Raw genomic sequence first — 23040 nt, 5'->3', positions numbered from 1 at the left:
ACAAATTGAAAATGGTTACATCTATTTCTCAACTAATTAACTATTTGACTTATGATTTACCATCTACAGCTCTATGAACCCAAGTCTGAAGAATAGTTTGGTGTAGTGTGCCTGTGTATACATGAATAAAATGCATGCTCTGTATGTGCTGCATGTCTGTTGGCAAACATTGATGGAGAGTAATTAATTTCTCTTCACTGAAAAGATTAAGAAAGAACTAATTGTTTTAAAGCATCACTCTGTTTTCTTAGGTATCTTTAAATTTAAATACAGATGCTATAAAAACATACCCACTAAGCTTAATTGAGGATTTAAAATATACAATAGTGTTTTTAGGGGAAGGGTTGGGGGAAGGATGAAAATTAAAGTGAATGGGAGCCCAGCTCAGAGAGTGGATTCTGCAGCCTGGAATAAAGTCCCCAAAGTCTTTATGGTGCACTGGTAAAAGGACAGGACAGGAGGAGAATGTGGGAGAAGAAAGAGGTGACTGAGGAAGGTGACCAAAAACTTAGAAACTGAGTGGAAACAGAGTTGTCATCTGGAGCTAGCAAGTGGGGAATGCCAGGGACCTACACCTGCCTCCCTCAAGGGCATACCTGAGCCAGGCTGATGTTATTTTGGAGGGAAAATTTGTTAAAAATAATTTTAATACTGCTCATTGTCAGTGGGGATGATACAATTAGGAAGTCCTTTTGTGTCGAAGAGCTTTGTTGTGTGGTCCCCTGTTAAGAGGAGTTGTTATCCCTTGGAAACTAAAAATAGAACAAAAAAATGCAGTTGTTGGAATGATAGATGGAAAAAGCAAACAAGCATTTGAGGATCTCAGTGAAAGAAGTAAATGACCTCGTGGCATTGATAGACATAGTTATTATTTGTTGTTCCAGAAAAAGAATTAAATAAGTCTGAGTGAGAAGAGGATAGAATCCAGTGGGTAGCCTCAATATTTTGTTTCGCAGTATTTATTTGACCATGGTATTAAATCAAAGGGGGTTTTCAAACAATTTTCAAGAGTTTACCTGTCTTGTAATGCATTACTTCTTATTCTGCTGAGTGATATATAAATAGCTAATCATTTTAATTTTAACTTAAAATTTATTAATAACTCTTTGGGACCAATGTTTTACAGCCTTTTTCTATTTTTATGCTGAGTGGAAGAGAAGAGACGAGTCTAGGGAGGAGGAGAGAGAATGTGAAAAAATACCTTAAGCTATTCTTGAATTATGGAAAAATACTGTGCACTTTCCCACAGGAGTTCAAAAAGCTTATTTTAACTTTTTGAAACCTGCAAAAAAACCTGATAAATTTTGAAACTTGAAACAAAGTAGGCTTCTGAATTCTAGAGATTCAATGCTTTGTTTGAACACAAATACCTGGCATCCAGATAAAGCCACATTTTAGTGACCACAATTTCTGAGACTCACTCTTCCTTAGACTTTAGCAAATCATATTAATACTAGTCCCTATTTGTGAAAATGCACTTACTGTTTGATTTTACTAGACGACTCAAACAAAAAAAAGTGCTGCTTAAATAATTTGCTGGTGGGAGATTTTCAGTTGTTTCTGTAAAGTACACACAGTAAATTCCTCCAAACCCCAATGACATATGAACATCTGCTGGTGGAAAACCAGAAACCCTAACATTTATATATATATGTATGTATAAAGTTCCCCTGGGTTTGTCCAGTAGAAGTTAGACATAAAGATTTACTCACAGTTAGTGACACTGGAGCCAAAACAATCCAGCCTGGATAAATGATGATAGGATAAATCTCAAGTGGTAACTGTTTAATTGAAACTCACTATATTTCAGAAATTTCACCAGTTTTTCTTGCTGTTTGCATTTGCTATAGTTAAAAGTTGCTCAGTAAAAAAAAAAAAGCTGATGTTGCTCCTTCTCAGCTATTCCAGTTCTCTTTTTTCCCTTACCTATAAAGCTTTCCAAGCCAAAGGCACTTAAGTTGGATTCTTCCGGCATTTTCAGTTACTTGTAGCTGTGATTAATAAGCATTTCTGCCTGCCCAGTCCTTGAATTTCAGACCAGTGAACTAATTTGTTCTAGCAGCAGAGTGCACTGAGAAGTGAGAAGAGGAATTCATTAATGGGAATGGGCTCAGGATACCCTGTTGGGCTCTGTGTGGTGCCTGGAGCTGGGTTTGTCTGGGTACAGAGCCTGGGGCCGTGGGGGTGAACAAGGCCTAACTGGGAGGTGATGGTGCAACCAGCCATTTTGGTAAATGCCATAACCAAAATGAAAATTAAGTCTGGGAGAGATGGTGCTGAGTGTTCTGTGGACTTAGGAGTCATGGAACCCTAGAAAGATCATCTAATTCCAACCCCCCTGCCATTTGGGGTTCATCTGCACCAAGCAGCTAATGAAGAGTCAAATGAATATGATGAAAAGCTACTAAAATTATCAATTGTTGCCCAGGTACTTGGTACATTTGGAAGACTTTATGTTTTGATGATTCCTTTAATTTTTTTTATGATCAAGTCTAGGTGCACTGTGTCTATTATGATTGTTACGCTGTTTTACCTGCCAGTGGCAAAAATTACTTTTACTATTTACCAAAAATTTCTTATATTGTAATACAGAGTGGTGCTTCTCTTCTAGCATTACATATGACTCTAAAACATTTGGTTAAAGAATTTGAGATAATATTTGTTGCTTTTATTATAGATAAATAAGTTATGTGCTCTACACATGTTAAAGATGTCTTCTTTATTATTTGGATTACTAGGTTAAAGATCAGCTATCTTATTATGTAGTTTAAATTCCCAGTGCTTGTGGGATAGATCTACTTACTGTTTGTGTATTATAATTACTTGCAACTATTCAACATATGCAACTAAGAAAAGTCTGTTTTTGTCTATAATATAACAAATGATGGAAAAATAAAGCCAGCAAGTGACAGAATTTTAGACAATAAATGTATATTTAAAATCCAGTATCAGAGAAGAATGACAAATAACTCAGGGCCCCATATTTAGCAGTGGTGGTTGAAATACATAATCTTATACAGAGAAAACAGTATCTCTTTCCATTTTACAAATTACTGAATATGGAATATGTTGAAAATGTATTGATTCCCTTAAAGCTTCAGAGTTGGATTTCTGAAGATGGTGGTACTATGAAAACAAGAGATGATGCAGTTTAAAAGGAGTAAAAAATAGCATTGTCCATCTTGTTAACATAATGATAGAATGAATGCATGTTGAAGCTTCTTGAAATTTCACTCCGTAGTTTTAAACATGTAAGTATTTGGTGACATACTATAAATACGATTAAAATAGTTTAAGCTCATTGAAGCATTTGTTTCTCTATTTATCCTACAGCAACCATGTTTTATGTGCTCCTGTCATTTTGTTGCCAGGTAGAATTCTTAAATTTGTCTTTAATTTTAATTTTGATATTAAAATACTTTTAAAATCTGTATCAGTATTTAGTTAGTATTAACTTTCCAAAACAAATTGGTAACACTTTTCCAGGTGATGGTAATTTTGGTGGTTTTTTCCTTTATTTCAGGAGTGTTAGAAAAAACATGCTTTTATTCAAATGGAAGTGAGGGCCTCACAGTTAATGGTGACTTTGAAGCGTCTCCTGATCTTTTGCCAAATGTTGTTGAAAATAGTTCCGAGACTGATCCCACAGTGGATCTCAGCACTCAGCCCTCTTCTTGGACCACCATGCCTTTATCCCACGTTGACCAAATGAACAAGAACTCAAATATATTTAGAGAGTCTTTCCAGGAAAATTCCTTTGATCCCCCAACTCAAGCCACAGTGCTCAGTCATCAACCTGCCTCTGAATCTGCTTTGGCAGAGGGCTCTGAGGACAGCACCCAGCTCTTTGCAACTGCAGAGGAAACGACGTTGTGGTCTACAGAGGCTGCTTTTAACAACACTGAGAGGATGACCACTCTGCCGGTATTAAGTCCTACCCGTCCATCTGTGTCACAAAAATTGGATCAGAAAAAAAGTAAGTTTATATTTTATTTGACTCTATGGTTCTGGCCAAAAAACTACAGAGTATACTGTTGGCATGTTCCCCTATGTGTTTCTTTGAGGTCTAAGGAACATGTGTCCCTTTCCATAATTAATTTTGTTGTGTACATTTCATCTTGCAATCAACTGGTTTCTTATCAGAACATTTGTTCTGATAAGAAACCAGTTGATTTGTTCCTTCTGTTAAGGAAGATGCTGTAAATTCTCTCAGTATGAAAACTTAAAATACATTCTTCAGTTGGTGATAATCAGGCTTACCAAGCCTAGAAATGAGTTAGTGCACTTATTAAGTCTATAGATTGCATATTTTGTTTCTTTAAAACTATGCATGTGGCTAGTACATTCTTGATCTTGGCATGTAATTGCAGTTACAACTTTTTATGTCTTAATGGATAAATTCTTCTCTAATTTGAAGCAGTTTTTTTTGTGTAGCAATGAAGTTCCATTGGCATTTTTGAGAGAGAGTAACAACAATTAACTGGGATCAAGACTTTTTTTTTTTTTTACTATGAAGGTAGGTGCATTTTATTAATGTCATAGTAAATGTTATTGATTCATCATGTTCGTGGTGGTGAAGAATTCCCTGATACTGCTTTGCTAATTGCTGAAACAAAAGGGTACCATATTGAAATGAATCCATTTCTCTGGAGCTGCTTACCATTCCTTTTTTCTTAATCCCACCAGAGCACAGAGCAAAATTTATTCATAGGGTCACAGAGAAAATGTAATGTAAATCAATGATTTATCAGTATTTTCTTCTCTCCCCTAGACTATAGTGACTTCATAAGCTATCTGAATGGTGCAGGCTTTTTGCAGGTTCTATTTGTTAAGTGATTTTTCTTAGGTAGATTTCTCTCTTTTTGTCTCCCTGTGCCCCAAACTCAGAATAAATATATATAAACGGACACTTGAATCCTATTAGTGGTTAATTTATTTACTTCTTTTGGCAACACGGCAAATTATCACTGTGCCAAGGAACAGCAAGAAAGCATAATGTACTACACTACAAATATTTTCATAATCATGTTTGAAATATATCCAGGAAATATAGATGAAACAGTGTAAAGCTCTTTTGTCTTTTCTTACTATGTTGGAATAAACTCTTTTGAGATGCATATAACATGTATATGTAATATGCACATGTGTATGGCACGTGCTATTTTTCCCTACTACAGTGGTAATGCAGGGACAGCTCTACAGTGACTCAGGACAGCCTTAGGTTTGGATTTCTAATCTTTTTGGTATTATACAGAGAGGCACTTCTAGCACTTTCCAAGTATGTGTTCTATTCTGGTAAGTGCAGATCATTCCAAAAGCAGTATGACTGCGTGTATATTCAGCAGGCGTGACTACTTGGAATTCTATTGTGGCGCAGTATTTTCTGTGTAAAGAGAAAAGGACAAAAAGTTTTCAAAGTCAAATTTTATATACTACAGATTTCTTAAAAAAACCCCAACACAACAACAAAAAAATCCCATCCCAAACTGAGATAACAAAAACCAAAACCCAGAGATAGTGTGTTACTAATCAATAACCTTGCACTCTTTGATTCCACTTTCAAGTGTTTTGCTTATCCGTATTCATGGGGACATTGTCTTAATTCTGTGTGTAGATTAAAAAAAAAATAAAATATTCAGAAGAATTTGATCTCATAATAACTGTGTGTTCCCATGGCTCTCCAAGGCATGGAGGACTAGAAAGCAGGGGCTTTCTAGCACTGTCTTCTACTCACTTTCTTTCTTGTTTTTTTTTTCTTAATTTGCCTTTGCAAATTAACTCCTTATACTTTATCTTTAGTCCCTTTGATCTTTTTGTTTCAAATAAGCTTTCTTCATGGAGAGATCCCTAAGGTAACATAGGACATGGTCTGATGTTCACAGGAAGTTCTTTAGTATTCTGATGTGGAGGACAGTGAGATATAAATGAGTTTTGGTGAAGTGAAACTGGAATATTCTGTTGGAGTAAATTTTTTTTTTTTTTTGGGACAAGTAAAACTTAAAGACCACATCAGATTAGTGGTAGTAGATCAAATATTTCTCTCTTGCTTAGTGTCTGAATCCAGCTGTGAGCATTATCACATGCCTGAAGAAGAATAAGCTAGGGCTGGCTGCTGAGACGCTTGAACGCTATGTGGTAGCAGATTCCAGTGATATGCAGTGAGTCCTGGTGGGCGCTCGTTTGTCCTCCCGTGAATTGACGTAATCACTTTTGAACCCATGTGAAATGGAGGTTTGAGTTTTTTAAGCGTATCTTGTAAGGAAATTAACCTCTAAATGTGTGTCAGACTGATGTTCCATCATCATCAGGGCACACCAGGAGATCATCTGTCTGTACAAGTTTCATCTGGTTCAAATGTGGAGAGGTGAATGCATTTCTGTTCATTTAGTAAGCATGTGTAACTTGGACTTTATGCTTGTTTTATTGCAGTACAATAAAAGATAAATGATATGTCATATGACATAGAGACTGCCAGTTCAATGCCAACCAGACAAAATTCTGTGAACACGTTTGGACTGGCATTCATGTGGCTGTTAAGTTTTTGGTTGGTATTCCTAGTGCTGGATTTACTTTACTGGTGGACCAGAGCTTCAGTAAAAGACATTAATAAGAGAAATTATAAATATTGTGACCATATGGTATTCAATAAAGTCTTGAAACTAACATAAGTAAGACATTGCTGAGTTACTAACTGGAGGGGAGTTAAATTTGGCACATATGACATCAATTATTTAAGAAGTCCTTAAAGAAGAAGGAAGTACTTTGGCAGAAATTCTAGCAAAGAATGGCTTAGTGGGTAAATAGGAATGAATGATACAATGCCTCACAAATTTATTAGAAAGTTCTTTGAAGGCGACAGTGAAAATGCTGGCTAATAAAACATACTTGGCTTTTCAAAATGCTGTTAACAAGAGTCTTCACCAAGAAATCTTACAGACCTCTTGTCACAGACTATGCATTTGTTAGAAGACAGAAGGAGAACTAAGAATGAATGGCTAGGCTCCAGAGTGAAGAAGGTTGCTGGTGGAATCTTACACACAGACAGTGTTTTCTGATCAGGGAAAACAGAAAATAGTCAAGTAATAACATTTCTGATAATACAGATTGAGCTCCCTAAAATGAATAGCTGGGAATCACATAAAGGTTTCATAGTCGAAACAGTGGCTGATAAAATGTTTAAATGACTGTGCCAGTAGATACGAAAGAATGCTGGACGGTGGGAAGCAATGCAAACTCTATCAAATACAATGCTGAACTTTAAGCTAGTGTTGCCACCAAAATGACAACCTGATGGTTTGCTGTAGTCAGCATTCTGTCTCCATGAGAATCCTCATCATGAAATCTACCAAGAACAAAAAAGAAAGTCCTGCTTCTCTGTGTAACTTAAGAAAGATAACAGTTGAATTGGAAAAGGCAAATAGCAGGCAATCAGACCAGTAGAGACATGGAAAGACTTAGTTGTGGGGAGGCACTAAATAGAAGGAAGACACTGTTTCCTTCTGGAAGACAGCTGGCTTGTTAGTAAGTCATTGTGATGAATAGTCAAAACCTTTTGAGTGTCTAGGTGAAATAGAACAGTTACTCAAGTGTTTTTCATTATATGAGGAATTGCCTCTTTTTTTTTCTTTTTTTCTTTTTTTTTTTCATATCAGGCAGTAAGCTAAAAAAAGAGACCTCATGGACTTACCTGCCACAGGATGATGGGAAAACCAGAAAGTATGGAAATGCTTGGAGAAACTTTGTGAGGGGTTGGTCTGTTGGGGCTTGTAGAAACAATAGTCCACTGGAAACTTCTGACTTCTGAAGGTTCAAGATTTTATGTTGCCAGAAGTTGTTGTTATAGTCCTAGGTGGTTGTTCCTTATATTTGCCCAGTATTACTATAATTTTTCTTGAATACATAATAGTGACCCCTACCAAAGGTCAGCTTCTGAGTTAAATGTATCCTGTGTTACCTCTCTGTTGGGAAGCAAGTGAGGAAATATGCTTTTCCTATTGAGGTATTTGAGTTTGTGTGACTTCATACCTAACTGTTTTCTGGAGGCATGGACCATGGTCCCAAGTCATGAGGACGGCTCACTGGAGAGTTTTCTGATAGCAAAACCATCAGGATGAGAGTCAGGTGAATCAATAGGTTCTGTAGTGTTTATTCATAGAGTTTAGAAGCATATGTAGTAATATTCTACTCATCTGTCAATCTTAAAAGAAAAAAGACCACATTTTAAATAGTAACTATTAAAAAGAATAAAACATGGTTTCCCAAGGAAATATTAATACAATTTATTGCTACTTTTTCTCTTTGAAATAAAAGCAGACTGTGCTGAGGCAGTAAAGCGGGAGACTGGATTCAGGTGAAGCATGACTCCCTGTTTTGTAACACTGATGACTGGGGAGACAGAAGTAGAGAGAGCAAGGGCCGACCTTCATAGAAAAACATCCTGTAGATGAATGGAATATACACTGGGATAGGAAGTATTAGTGTCTGATTTTTTTTCTTCCATTCACTGGTGTATTTGCATATGTATATTTAATACTGCTTTTTCTTTGTGCCAAGTCTCCCGTAGATCTCCCCTAGCAGACAGTCTCGTAGCACCTCTGCCATTTCACAGCAGCAGTTTCAGTGGAGAGCTATACCGGTGGCCAGATCCTAACGTGAAAAGTAACAGGGCCAAGTTTGACCCTCAGCCGTGCCCATCCGTGGGGGCACCCCCGCGGCCCGGCCGGCGCTGAGCGGCGCTGAGGGCCGGGCGCGCCCCTCAGTACGGCCCGGCCGCGCTCCTGCCCCGGCCGCCGCCAGAGGGCGCCGCGAACGCGAGTCCCGCGCTACCGGAGCGGGGCAGGAGCGGAGCTGGAGAGGGGTCTGGAACGGGGCAGGAACGGAGCTGGAGAGGGGCCTGGAACGGGGCAGGAGTGCGACTGGAGCGGGGCTGGAGAGGGGTAGGATCGGGGCAGCGGACGCTCCCGGGGTGCGAAACACGGTGACTTGCCCTAGTGCGGAGGAGGGTGAACCCCCTCCGAGCCCTAAACGATTGCTTTAAGGAATAAAGTGGAAAAGCGTTCTCGTAAAAGCGAGTGCCTGTCTCAGAAGTTTCAGAAAGCGCAGGAGTTTCAAAAAGCACAGGAGTTATGTTTGCTTGCTTGCATCCAAGGAATCTTGGGTCTTTTCACCTTTCTAACACGTCTTTCTTTGCAGTCCTCCACTCAGCCTTGATGTTACCCTAATTCTTTTATCACTCAACTATGTTCAATTTATAAATGAAATAAATCTCTTTGTCACTACACAGCGTTTCTTATTATGTATTTGGGTTTCTGCCACTATTAGAATTCTCCTACAAAGAATTTTGTGTTCTCCCAGAGCTGCTACAGAGGGTCTAGCTCACCTTTCTGTTTGGTAGGAAGGAACAATATGAAAACCAGGATGGGGATAGCTGGACATAATTTGTCATGAGTAGTGCAGAAACAAGAAATTCCATGTCTCTGTATCTCAACCTTATGCTGCTCATACTAAAGACATTTTTCCTGCTGAAGCTAAGGTATCCAGTAACTGCATCCCAAGTCAGTCCAAAAGTTTGAGTCTCCCTAATCCCCAATATTTCCAGCAGTGATCTAATAAACCATTTTGTCTTTTAGCTCAATTTTTGTTTAATTACTCATACAAGTTGGAGTAGACTCAGTTGTGTAAGGAGTAACAGCAGCACTGGGCCCATGGTAGATTTTTAGGGTATTCTTGTCCTCAGAAATAAAAAAGAATTCAAGATGTTGTTAAAACATTATTTTCTTTTGAATGGGAAATACTTTTGGCTTTTCAGATTGGCACAGAAGAACATAAGCAGTGTCTTAATTATAAGGGCAGGAATTTAGCCACTCAAATGTATCTTTGCCATGCAAATGCAAGCATGATTAGACTAATACGGTAACTGTTAATTTTGTTGGTGCTTGAGTCCATGCTTGAGAGTGTTTTCTCTTCCAGCAGTACAGTCTGTTTCATTACCTCACTTATACTGAAATTTTCTCTCAAAATTAAAGACAGTGAAAAAAGCTGCCTTAACATTTGGCAATACAGTTCTCATTTAAATTTTTTTTTCGCTAGTCAAAAGAATCAAAATTCTGATTTTCTTCCCTTGAAGAAATTTGAAATTGTATTTGCATTTCACAGGGCAAAATTAGTAAGCTGAGAGAAACATGTGGATTTTCACAAAATTCATTATCAAGAACCTGGTTTTCATCCGTTTTACCATTGTTTTTTTTTATGAGTACATGAGCATAGCTTGAAAAGGAAACTGAAGTTTCTTACGTGTGAAATATATTAGCTGAAATCCAAAGGATTCTTAAAAGCCATTATTTAATATATGGAACAATTTTTCATTATCATTTATACTTACAAGGGAAAAAAGGCTTGCTACCTTTTATCACCTAGTGTGTTACTGCTGTCAGGTAACTGCAAGTTTGCCAAAAACTTCAGATGCTTGAATGAAAATTGTAATGATATTGTTAACATTGTCATAGCTAAGCTTGTGATTCCAATTCTCTTTAATAAATTTGTGGCTCATTAATGCAGTTCTTCTGTTTGTAGTGCATCTCTTGAAATTCAGTCTGATGAAGCAATGTTCCATGTAAGATATCTAATAGACTTCAAATATTTGTTAGGATTAATATTGCAGTAAGGTCTGTGAATGACTAACACACCCTCCTTGAAGTTCCATGTATCTTTACTCTTTGATCTTTCAGTGAGTTTCATTTAGAGTGAGAGATTCCCACTTCTGCTCAGATTTGGAAATAAAATCAGCTTTGTTTGAGTTTAAGTGATGTGTGCTTCTGGCGTTGTGGATGTGTGTTCCTTTAAAACTTGAAAGAATGGAAGACTTTCAGCTTTACGCCTGTGTTGCATTCATCATGGCTTTTTATACTTTGTTGTTTGCATGTCAAACAGATGTTTGTTGTCAAACTGAATCATGAATTGACCAAGAGGCTAAGCAAGACTTCACATGCTTAGTGAAACTTTCAAGGATAGTAACAATGAAGCAAGGCCTATCTGAAGATAATTGTTTGAGAGTTGCAGGCACTGGCTTTTGTTTCAGACCCATCAGGTTATATGAAACCATTTAAAAGGTATTTGTGTGGCTATTTCAACAAAAAGATGATGTTAATATATTTTTTCTGTTTTATATTGTGATTGATCACTTTGTTTCCAAAGGTACACCTTACATCTGGTAGCAGTATGTGATTTTATGATTGATTGAATCCTTTTCCTTGGGTGTTTCCGAGACTCAAAGTCAGGGATGACAGCATGCTGGCAGCAACCTCACTTGGAGCAGAAAGTTAGGTGGATACTTCCAAAGGACTCTTTCTACCAATAGTTCTGTGATTCTAGGGTATAAAAAAATTGGGAGTAGAACATGAACATTTTGCATGGTTGAAAAAAGTTTAACATTGCTGCTGGTTTAATGATATTTAAGATAATCCTAATTTTCATGGGGAAATTTGTCGTTTCTCTCCAGCTGAAACAGGCAATTAAACAATGAGCTATAAGAGAGAGATTTGAAGGAAGCTATTGATATTTATTAGTGGATTTATTTGAAAGAACAAAATAGACTTTCCATTCTGCAAAAAGCAGTTGAAGTACAAGGATTTAAAAATCTCAGTTTGCACAAGCAACTTGCAGGCATCATGTTCCAAAGATTTAAACACAACCTGAACTGACATAAAGCTGGAAGAAACTTAATCATGTTAAGCTCTTAAACATTTTCCTTTTGCACACTAAAATATAGGGTTGTTTTTGACCTCTAATTTTTTTGTTCAGGCTGAGAAAGTTTTTCAGAATTCTTGGTTGTTCACACAGCAAAAACTGGAACATTAAAGAAGAACTGCATTAATGTAGCCAGCTAGGGTTATCTGCAAACAGAAGCATTCTGACTGTAGTGGTAGAAAAGGAATTAGACCTTCACTGAATATTTAAAAAATGCAATGCTTAAAAGAAACTTCCAGGGTTATAAACAGGAGAGTCAGTAGCAGTTGGATAAAGAAATGGCCGGGAAAGTTGTATCTCATGTCCTGCAACACATATTTTGCAAAATGGGCTATCAGATTGAGAAGATCTAGACTGCAGTATTTCTGGCTAACACAATCAATCTTAGAGACAATGACAATGCTATAACAAAACAAACACATACTTTCCTCTGAAAAATACAGTTGTGGGAATTTCCCATAGGGAAAACAATTAATTTATTAGACTGATCAGTCTTAGTTTTCCAGGGCTTTGAAGATCAGCACCCAGATCTAAATCTTCCCCAGTGAATTTCCACATGGGAAGCTGCAGGTTTCAAAGCATATTTTGTGTGTACTTGCAGTGTCTTTCTTTTCAAGTGTGAGGTGCTGTATTGTGCTCTTAGGTTCTAGACAGATTTTGCAGGGAGGGGTTTGCTGTGTTAGTTTTATCTGAAACTGAGGTGGGTATAGTTATCACTGTAAGATGTACTTGGAAAAAAGGCGCCTAATTTCTTATTAAATAGATCTGAAGAGTGGCCATCCTAGAAAGGTAATTAACCAGAAAGAGCTGAACAGCTCAGACACAGCCTATTTTTGTGCTGACCTATTCATAACCTAAACTATTTTAAGTCTTTTAGAAAAGCACTGTGGGTTTTTTTGTTTTGTTTTGAACATAACAGTATTGGTACATAATTAAAAGTTGTCAATCAAACTAGCATTCATTTTCACTTATTGAAAACATGTTTGTTAGAAAAACCCACAAAAAAACCCAACCAAAACCATCTGGATGCCTGCCTGGTTCCAGTGGAGGCTACCATTTTTTATCCTCCTTTTTTTAAAAAAGCCCTATCAAGAGGGGTAAAGTCATGCCCATATTTCAGAAGAATAGCAAAATCCTGTCCAACTTAATGTACCATGGAAAGTAGCCTATAATGATAAATCTAAGTGTAAAATTAATTTCAATATGTGCCTTTTGTTTAATGGCAGGCTGTTAGAAACATGTCTCCAATTTCACTAAAGAATTCTGTAATTAGGAAATGACTAATCAAAATACCAGATCTGGAACACAGGCTTGCAGGGGGGTAAATATTCAGCCTCAGCCTTGGGTCTTGAGCTTACCTGTTCTCAGCTGTGCCTGCCCAAGGGATTAAAAAGTATGTGCTTCAGCCTAGAAGAGCAGCATCTGGAAGTAACTTGCTGACAGAAGTGGGGCTCCAAAAAATGAAGTGACTTGATGAAGTGTCCAGCCTTTTGCAATATTCTTTGGTCAAAAGAATAGCTGAGTTAGAATTTAAGACTTGCTCTGAGCAAGAAGTGTCTGAGGCAGACTGGGTGTGGTGTTCCACTCTAAAGCAGCTGGTACAGATTGCTTTAAAAAAAATAATTATGATAACACTTCACCTCTGATCTAAAATAAGAGTTGTATTTCCCTCATGGGTAATCCACTCCCTACCTGGGAGATAATGAATTGTTTTTCTCTCTACTGCAGGTGGTCAGCAGCCTTACCACCTCTCCCTTTGGTACCTTGTGGAGCACAAGGGGGAGTTGACGATCTCTAATTCCTTTCAAATTGTATAATTCATTAGCTGAATGAAATTAAATGCAGACCAGTTGTTCTCAGCTACTCCTGGTGCCTGCTTGTGTTTCAGATCCATGAGTGGGATTTGCTATTCTGTGGTTTGTTTTCCTCTTCCCCACATAAACTATTATGAGTCAGATGGGCTTCGTTTAAAAGTTGGTGATACTACAAAGTGTCCCCATTCCCTTTGCTCTGAACCATACAGTGCTGCATGCTTTTATGGCATTTGTTTGCTCAGTGAGCTGACTCAGCCCTAACCCTGGCTAAGTTAGCTCTTGGGTGGTTTGGCACAGAAGTTGTTTCCAAGGAAATGGCAAGCACACATGGTTGAAAGGAAGCAGTATGGTACCATTGCACCAGTTCAATTGTCTTGTGAAATGTTTTTTGGTTGTGTCAGTTGACTTCAAAAAGTCATGACCTTCTGTTGGAGACTTACTCGAGAAGTACCTCGCTTCTATCTTTAGGCTACCATCACTGTTATTGAGCCATCAGGAGACAGGAGTTTGTCAAATATCTACGCACATGTAAGTGTAAGCAACTTACTGCTGCTTATATTCAGATTATGTCTTTGTGCTATAATAAGGCTGTATAAATGCACTCCTCTTAAGCCTTTCTTTAGGGACTAAGGCATTACACATTTCATGTGTAAATTGCTTCTGATAATTTCCCAAAGGATCATTTATGCCTAATATCATTTATTATCACTTAAAATAAAAGCTATTAGTGCTTTTATGTAGGTGCTTCTTAATAATCCATGTTTCCATTTTGCAGTATACTGTAGAGGATCTCTGTTCTAGTAAATGAGAAATGCTTTTTTTTTTCACAGCTAGAATAGGGGCTTTTACATTGTTTTCCATCCCTTCAGCATTTTTACATTTTGGTAATGGTGATATTGCTGTTTGCACACACTTCTGCTTTTGTATTATCTACAGACACAGTATTTACCAAAGGTTTATTGGCTGTGGTAGCCCTCTTGAATGAGAAATACTGGTCAACCCCACAATTTTGTTCTTGTCAAGAGAGGCTATTAGAAATGGAGACCTTGATGTTGACAGTTGTTTATAATATTGTGCTTTTACACCAGAGTATGGAGTTAATTTGTCTTTTCCTTCACTTTGTCAATGCTTAATGGATGCTTTTAGGTATTTCCACGGTACAACTAAATAATTTGTCAGTTGCAAAGGAAACAAGAAGTATCATGGAATGGTGATTCTGTCACCAGTGGGTTTGTTGTTCTGTGTGGATGTTACAAATTTTGGTAGTGATAAAGCATCCCCTTACTGTTTTAGTGGATTTTTTTAACAGAGAGCAGGTATAAATGGGAAAAAGCAACAGCAACAACAGAAATCTCTTGATTTCTTTTGGCAAATAACTGTGTGGTAGTGGTTGGCATCAGTTTGGAGAAAGATAGCTGTTGAATAATTTACTTTCACTAAGTCGCCATCTTTAAGAATTAGAGATTAATTTTAATCTTGAAACTACAGCTTTTTATGCTGGTTTTAGAAGGTGAATATATAATAAGGAATGATTTAGTTCTCTAAGAGGACCTGTGCTTTAGTTGTAAGATAATGAAACATGTTGCCTGATATACATCAGTAAGGAAACCTTAAGAAATAAATGCTTTTGAACAATGTGATTTGTATTTTATAAGCTTCTTACTGACTACAACTTCATTATTGAAATTATTCCTATGAAATTATCATTCAATACTTATTTAATATAATTGCAGAAATGAATCGTGTCTATTATTCTAGAAGAAGTTTTGAACTAATCAGAGCAGTTGGCATGTATTTTGTACATGATGTTTCTTTTTAAGCCTCGGTATGAGTGGAATTTTAAAATACTGTTTTGATTTTGTGCAAATGTACTTGAATAAATACAGAAGGACCATGCGCAATTGAAAAGAATTCCTAGCAGGAACCACAGATGAGGGGTTCAGCTCTTCTTCATTCATTGTGTTTAATTCAATTTCTTTCACTCCACTTTCCTTGTCATGAAGAATTTGGAACCTTCTTCATTTACAGATGTCTCTTTAGCAAATTTTTATTTTTCTAGTGTTATGGCGACAGTGTGTCTTGGTTCACATTAAATCTCAAGGAGCTACAGATGTCAAGAGAGTGACATCTTTAAAAAGGGAAGGCAACTATTTAGAACAACACTTGAGCATATGCTAACTTCATTCCTGTTCAGACAGCACTTCAGCACATGCTTAAAAGATGCTCTAAGTAGAGAAGCTGTCTAGCCTCAAGATTAAAATTCAAAATAAGCTGAAGTATAGCTTTTAAAAAGTCATTTGGCATGTACCTTCCCTGTTGGTCTGCTGGTGCTCTGATATTATGAAAAAAATTGTCCATATAGTCTATGGCTAACTTTTATCCCTAGATGTGAGGATCTAAAGAGTTTTAAGCAGTTTATTCCATCAGGATCTTGAAAGCAGTGCTAAACTTAAGAATTCCCTTAATTACCCATGGTGTGACAGAGAGGTTCTGCAACTTTTCACAAATGTCTCCCTTCTGATTTGAGGCATCCAAGTAATGCTTACTAAACTAGTGCACTTCTAATGAGATAGATGCCTTTCAGAGCTACATGCCTCATTTTGGATATACAATGAAAGATGTTAGATCTTGGTATGGCAGTCTCAAATATTCAGTTAGTGATTCAAAATGTATAGGAAAATAAAGTTAGGAACAGTCTTTGTAATGCTTTTGTTAGTATATGCAGTTTTAACTGCATGTAAAACATGTGTGATTCATTTAGATAGACTGAATTTTGGTAGGATGACAAGGCAGTCTGATGAAAACAAGTGTTTAATTTGTTATTTAGATAAAGGTACATTTGCAGTATTTGTGTTCTAAGTGTTTCAGCATTCCATGAGGGAAAAAAAAAGAAACTGAGGCTCAAGGGCCATAAAAGTGTATTGGTTCTTTAGAACGAAGACATTGGTCCAAAAAATGCACCCCAGTCACTATAGATTGAAATAGGCTCAAATTATATGTATCTAAATAGCTTACACCCTTGTGTTTTTAAAATTCTTGTGTAAATAATTTTCAAAAATCTTACCTAGACCATAACCCATTAAGTGCAGAAAAGTTGGATGAAATCCAAGTAGCAGAAAATAACAAAGCATCACAAGCAAGGTGGGATGTGTTGAAGAGTAAATTGCAGTCATGATTGAAAAGGTAATATGCACTTGTTATATGTCATAATTGTTAGATCATTTCTGAGATCTTGGGTGGAGGAGAAAGTATACAAATAGGGATATAAAAGGTCTATCTGAAAATAAGAGCTGCATTAACAATACAAGGTTGTAGAAATTATAGGATGAAGCTGATATTGCAATACAGAAAGTGAAGAGAAGGTAAAGATAAAATACAAAAGGAAATATAATCACACAGGAGGTTATGTTCTCTAAACAGTAATTTCCACTGTGTCCAGAATAAGAGAGGCTCGGGGTGGGGGGAGACTGCAGGGGTCTCCAATAGATGGGAAGAATCATTCAGGCAGTGAAGAGCTGAAATTGTCAAAGAAATGAAATGCTTTCATTATCTCACTATTTATGATGGCAAATTCAGGACAGATGGCCAAAGGATAAGCATTTGTATGAGTCTTGAAGGGGAAATATTAAAGGAAAGCAGAAAAAAAATTAAAGAAAACAAAAGAAGGATCTTTAACTATCTGATTTAAAAACAAAGCCAAGTGAACTGGATCCAAACGGAAAGTACAAAGAAAATTATGACTGACTTACATTGGCTGGTATATTTTGAGTAGGATGGCAAAACTCTCTGTGATGTTTCCTTTTTGACTTTTAACCATGACTCCAGCCATGTCCTGACACCAGCAGCTGCAGATTAACCAACAGAGTGCTTGTTAGAGGGATTGAGAGTTTTAGACTGGAGGAAATAGTAAAAATGATACAGAGATGTTGATCAGGCTTGAAAAAAATTGAAATCTAGATTTTTTAAGCTATTTCCTCGCACAGTTTAATTTTGGTTTTCTGTCCATGTGAAGTTTTCCTTTGATTTATATTCTTATATAGTCAATATAGCCTGACACCGAGACTCATGAGAACTTTAACCTGTTGTGGGAATTATCCAAATGACCTAAATCTGTTACTCCATCTTTGATGTGTCACTGCCCTTGCTTCTGTCTAGCCTTCCATACAGAAAGGTGACCTATAATTTCCCCTTCTCTCCCCACATCACTGAATTTTTTCCACATGACTCTGAGGTCTCTATTTAAGTTATGCTTGGTTGGCATGGAGTTTATCTTCCCTGCCATGGTCACCTCCATGCAGTGAGAAGCACCTAAAAATTATCCAAATATGACATGGCAAAGTGGGATCTAGGCTAGCTAAGTATTGAAAGAGACAATACAGCAATGTATGAATTGAAACTAACTTTGTAGAATTGTTTCAGTTCTCAATTGTGTCTCAAAAAGTGTTCTCAATTATGTGTTCATGCTACTTGAATTTGGAAAGAAAGGACATTTTCTATTAGACTGTGGTGGATTTCTCTTTATGGGCTGCCAGATATCCACCCCGTTTCTCTCTCACTCTATCCCCTCCACAGGACAGTGGGAGGCAGGAAACAAGATGAAAAATATCTTAGGTTGAGTGAAAGGCAGAGAGATCACTTATGGATTGCTATCAGGTGCAAAACAGACCGAGGAAAATTATTTGAAAGACTGCCAATTAAAACCAGAACTGAATAGTGAGAAAAAAATATAAGAACTAAAACACTTTCCCTCATCCTGCCCTTCTTTCACAGGCTTTGTTTCACTCCTTCATTTCCAACTCCTCTACCTCCTGCCTGCTGTGAGTGGCACAGGAGGATGAGGAATGGGGTTGTGATCAGTCCGTAAGACTTCCACTCTGCTGCTTCTTCCTCCTCACAGTTTTCCCTGCTTCAATGCTGGATCTCCTCATGGTGTGCAGACCTTCCAGAGCAGATCCTGTGTGGGCCCTCTGGATGGGTTGCAGTTCCTCAGGATAAGCCTTCTTCACAGGCTGCAGTTCCTTCAGGGCATGGCCACCTGCTCTGGCACAGAGCCCTCCACAAGCTGCAGAGTGGAAAACTGCTCCATCCCAGCTCCCTTCCGTGGGCTGCAGAGGAAATTCCTGCTGTGGTGCCTGAAGAACCTTTCCCCTTTCTTCCCTCAGCTCAGTGTTACAGGATTCTTTCTCGCACTTCCATTTTCCTCACTCAGTCCCAGTGCAGAATTTGGCTCTCCCAGCAGTGCTGCCCTCACAGCTGTGCCCTGTGGTCCCCTGCTGGCTGCCAGCTGCAGCTTCCATGTCTGCCATGGGGCAGCTCTGGTCTCTCGCCACAGAGTCCAGCCTGTGAACCCCCATTTCCACCTGCACCTGGTACTGAGAAAGCTGAGAAAAACAGGCAGATTTTGCACTAAACTGTGTAAGAGGAAGCAAAACCCAGAGAAATAAAGTGAGTAAAGTGAGAGAAATTATATATAAATTTTATTTTAATTGTAAATAAAATAAATTCTGGAGGAAATCCCCACCATTTTAACTGGTAGGAAGAGCACTATTTGGGTACTCTTTAGACTCTTGGAAAAGTACACTTAAGTTCAGGATAACAGATCTCAAGAAATTTAAGAAACTAATTCTGTGGTAGTAGACTACTAAAATCAAATCAACAGGAGTGTCACACTCAAAAATTTTAACACTACAAGAAAAACAAGGTCTGAAGAAATGGATAGTTTTTATTACAACACCTGATACAGAATGAAGTACTAATAGCATTTCTGTCAGAGGAAAATTTAGCCAGTAAATGGTAATTAATGGTTTACAAGGATCTTGTGGCCTTGATGGTTACTGCAATGGTTAAAACATATCACATCACCCTCCAGCTGCAAGATTTCACTGTACTAACTCTTGTTTTGTCTTTCAGCAGCTCTGATCTTAACCTCTAGTTTCTGTCACTGCACTGCCCCACCTCTCTCCCCTCTTGTAAATTTTTTTTTTTTTGCCAAAAAGCCATTCAATCAAATTATTTGATCCAAGTGAAGTAGTTGTTTTTCTCCTCTTCCTCTCCTTTCACCCTGTGCCCACCAAAAAACGACATTGTGTTGCAAGCAAAGAGAGAAAAGGCAGGCAGGCTGATGTGCAGAGCTAGTTCATTGCATGAACTAGCAATAACTCATAAATCTGGAAGCAGCAATCCCTTCCGGGTGAGGAACTATGGCCTTATCATTACAGGCATGGCTCAGTTTTTTAAAACTAAAAAGAGTGATTAAGCTTAGCTGCAGTTCTAGTTGCTTTTTTCTGGGGCTATGATGAACTTTGTCTTTTGGGAGAGAAGGTAGGTGGTTATTTCCAGTCAGCTCAGCCTGCTAGTTCAGTGTATTTTGTGCAGATGCAGGCTGTAGGAACAATTTGAAGAGGAAAATGGGAAAGGGAAAATGTGTGGTTTAAATTAGTTTCAGCAGGACTGAATATGAAACTGTACACTTGCACTGCAATTGTTGGAGTAGAAAAAAACACTTTTTAACCAGTTCAATCCATTTGGCAGTTGCTGGTGATAAACAGAAAACTTTATTCAGATGAATGTCAGAAATGACCCATATAACTAGGGACCATGCTGTTCTGATCAACAATGTTTTCACATGCTGTTATTCCCATTCACTGCTCTTCTTACCTTCCTGTAGGTATTGCCAAAACTAGTTTATAATCCCCATAATTGCAGCCTTACAGTACATGAAAGGATCCTATAGAGACTATCTATATTTTTCTCTGTGTGATCATTCTGTTTCAAGGACAGGTCCTGGATTTATTTTCTTCTTGCTTTTAAAAATTATATAATTGCCACAAAATTCCTTCTTCTTATCAATGAATTTTGAATTCATTGCTCTGCTGTCCAGCCAGTGAGTACCACAAAAGGATCAGATAGCTCCAAGGAACTGTGCCCTTCTCTGTCAGGACTGCATAAATTTTAAAAAGGTCTGAAGCAGTCCATGCATGCGTTCTCAGCCAAAAATGTCACAACTTCTTGCCACATGCTGTGGCAGGGACTGTCTTGCAGTTGTGCCTCAGGAGATACCTGATGATCCTATGAATAATTTTGATGAAATTTCACTTGATAAAATTTCTACTTATGAAAGTAGAATGGTAGTGAAAAGAGAAACTTTATGCTAATGCTAAAGGCAGAGCAGCTTCAGAACCCATTTTTTTCTGTGTGACTTCTATTCTCAGCTTCCATTGAATTTTATTGTATCCAGGCTGTGTCAGAAAGAAATTGGTTTTGTTTTATTTCTATTCCAGTTTTGTAATAAGTCAGAAAATTGTAGAAATAGCTAAAAGCTTATTTGGTTTTCCAAGCTAAGCTTCTCTGGTGTATTTTTTTTCTTATTTTTTGACTGTATTATAATAGCATTATGGAATGTAATCTTACCTGTGAGATACCAGTATTGTTTTTATATTATATATACTAACTGCTCAGTTCAATACGTGCTCTTCAGTGGTCATACTGTTGTTCTAAATATACTGTTTTGATTTCACAGGTGCCTGCAGAAATATCACCAACAGCCAGTGCCAAATGCTGCCATATAACTACACCACTGTCACTTCAGTTCTCTCCATTGTCAAGAGTATTGAAATGGAAAAGTTCCTGAAGTTCTTCAGTTACCTCAATCGTCTCAACTGCTATCAGCACATCATGCTGTTCGGCTGCAGCCTCGCTCTTCCTGAATGCATCAGTGATGGTGATGACAGGTATTTGGGAATGGAAATCCATCAGTGGCTAGAGCCAGTCGCGGTAAAATACTCTCTGTCTAATCAGACAAGGGGAGATCCAAACTAAGCCTATGACCTCACTGCAAAATTCCTGTCTGTCAAAGCTATTGACAACATTTCTGCCACGATAAGCCAACTGTAGTAGAGCTCTTTTAGAAAAATGTTGCCACTGTGTAAACTAAAATTGTGATTTTCCTAAAGAAGCCTGTCCAGAGTTCTTCTGCCTAATTTCTCCAATCTGGCTATGCCAGAATGGAATGTTTTGTAACAACAATAATGCCTTGGATACGTATAGTGTTGTCATAGATTGAGGTGGCTGTTTGTTAAACTTTAAATTTGTTCAGTCATTTCCCTCAGCAAAGTTAATATTTTAAATATATTTTTGGTATTAAATTAGCAGGATATGTTCAGGGTGACAGACTATTCTGGAAGTTTAAGGAACATATATATTACTGCATTAAGCTAATTTCATAACATTAGTATAATGTGCATGCACTTTTAAATTGAGTTTGATTTGAAATAGGATCAGTGTGTTTAGCAGAGCTGAAATCAAACATGACACAAAAAGGGGAAAAGGAATATTTTTAAATATATGTACACAATCTTTGATGTTTCTGGAGAGTGAAAGAGAGAGGATAGATTTCTTTCTCCTTGTTTTCATTTTTTATTTCCAGTTCCTCCACTGTGAAATTTAGTGGAAGAGAATGTGACAATTGAATAAGTGTTTCAAACAACATAACAAGCCCAGGAAGTTGAAAGCTGTGCAGTTTAGAAGGAATAGGATACTTATGAAAGTTCTGTGAGAACTGGTCAAAAATTCAGTTGCCAATGAAAGGTACTATCTCACCCCAGGCAATATATGCCTGAAGTGCATCACAATGATTCCTGCACTGGCTATTTAAGCTCACTAAAGTGACAGAAAATTAACCCAGGATAAAGGATGGTTACACAGATAGGATTAGTGGGGAGGAAAGGCAGCACAGATAACAGTGGAATTAGACTGATCTTTAGACTGGCTGAGTGGTTTAAAACAAATGCAAAGTGTACGTATCTTTGTGGTGTACATATCTTTAGCCTACCAAAAGCTATTTTAAATTAACCCTATTTAATTGAGTGCACTATTAGTTATAGCACCTCTGCTCAAATTCAGTATACAGTTTTTCTACTTAACAAATCTGATAACAAACAGCCTTACATTACCTGTTTTCTCTAAAAATTGTTGAACAAAATAAGAAAAGTGGGTTCAGGTAATATATTGATGCATTTAAATGTTCAGCAACAGAATAGGCCATTTCTCTGTTGCTTTACTTATTCTGCCTTCTTTGGAATTTGACTTTCACAAACCTGTTGAGAGTGAGTTGTGTGTATCAAAAGTGCAAAACTCTTAAAACCAATCAAATAAGTGAAATGGTAGAAGGATAAATTTTGTATGCTTCTTTTCCATTTCTTTCCTGGATACATGTTTTTGCTCTGGTTTTCAGTCAACCAAAATACTTTGAGATTCAAGAGTCAGGGGTTTTCTTTGGGCTTTTCCTTTTCCTTTTCCCCCTCTTTTCTCTTTTTGTTTTTCCTGCTTTCTATAGCAGCAACCTTCCCCCATTAATTAACAATATCAAAGCTGCAACTGGATTTTGATTTCCTGTTTTATGTCTTGGAGGTCACAGTGGTTCCTCTATTTGTATTTTAATTTTTTTTTTTTGGTGGAAAATATTGTTGCCCCTGCAGACTGG

The 23040-nt window shown here is 37.5% G+C and overlaps 1 protein-coding gene across 1 annotated transcript in view; it reads left to right on the top strand.

Moving 5' to 3' along the window:
- Positions 1-23040, top strand: part of CORIN (corin, serine peptidase) — a 116015-nt gene that overhangs the window by 19408 nt on the left and 73567 nt on the right. Inside the window, exons 3-4 of the mRNA XM_064710351.1 lie at positions 3524-3976; positions 21079-21289. Coding sequence (XP_064566421.1) covers positions 3524-3976; positions 21079-21289 — 664 coding nt within the window. The remainder of the gene's footprint in view (positions 1-3523; positions 3977-21078; positions 21290-23040) is intronic.

This window comes from Zonotrichia leucophrys, chromosome 4 (genome assembly GCF_028769735.1).
Source record: "Zonotrichia leucophrys gambelii isolate GWCS_2022_RI chromosome 4, RI_Zleu_2.0, whole genome shotgun sequence".
NCBI classification, from domain to species: domain Eukaryota; kingdom Metazoa; phylum Chordata; class Aves; order Passeriformes; family Passerellidae; genus Zonotrichia; species Zonotrichia leucophrys.
The sequence above is the reverse complement of the archived record's forward strand: the minus strand, read 5'-3'. Positions and strand labels throughout refer to the sequence as shown.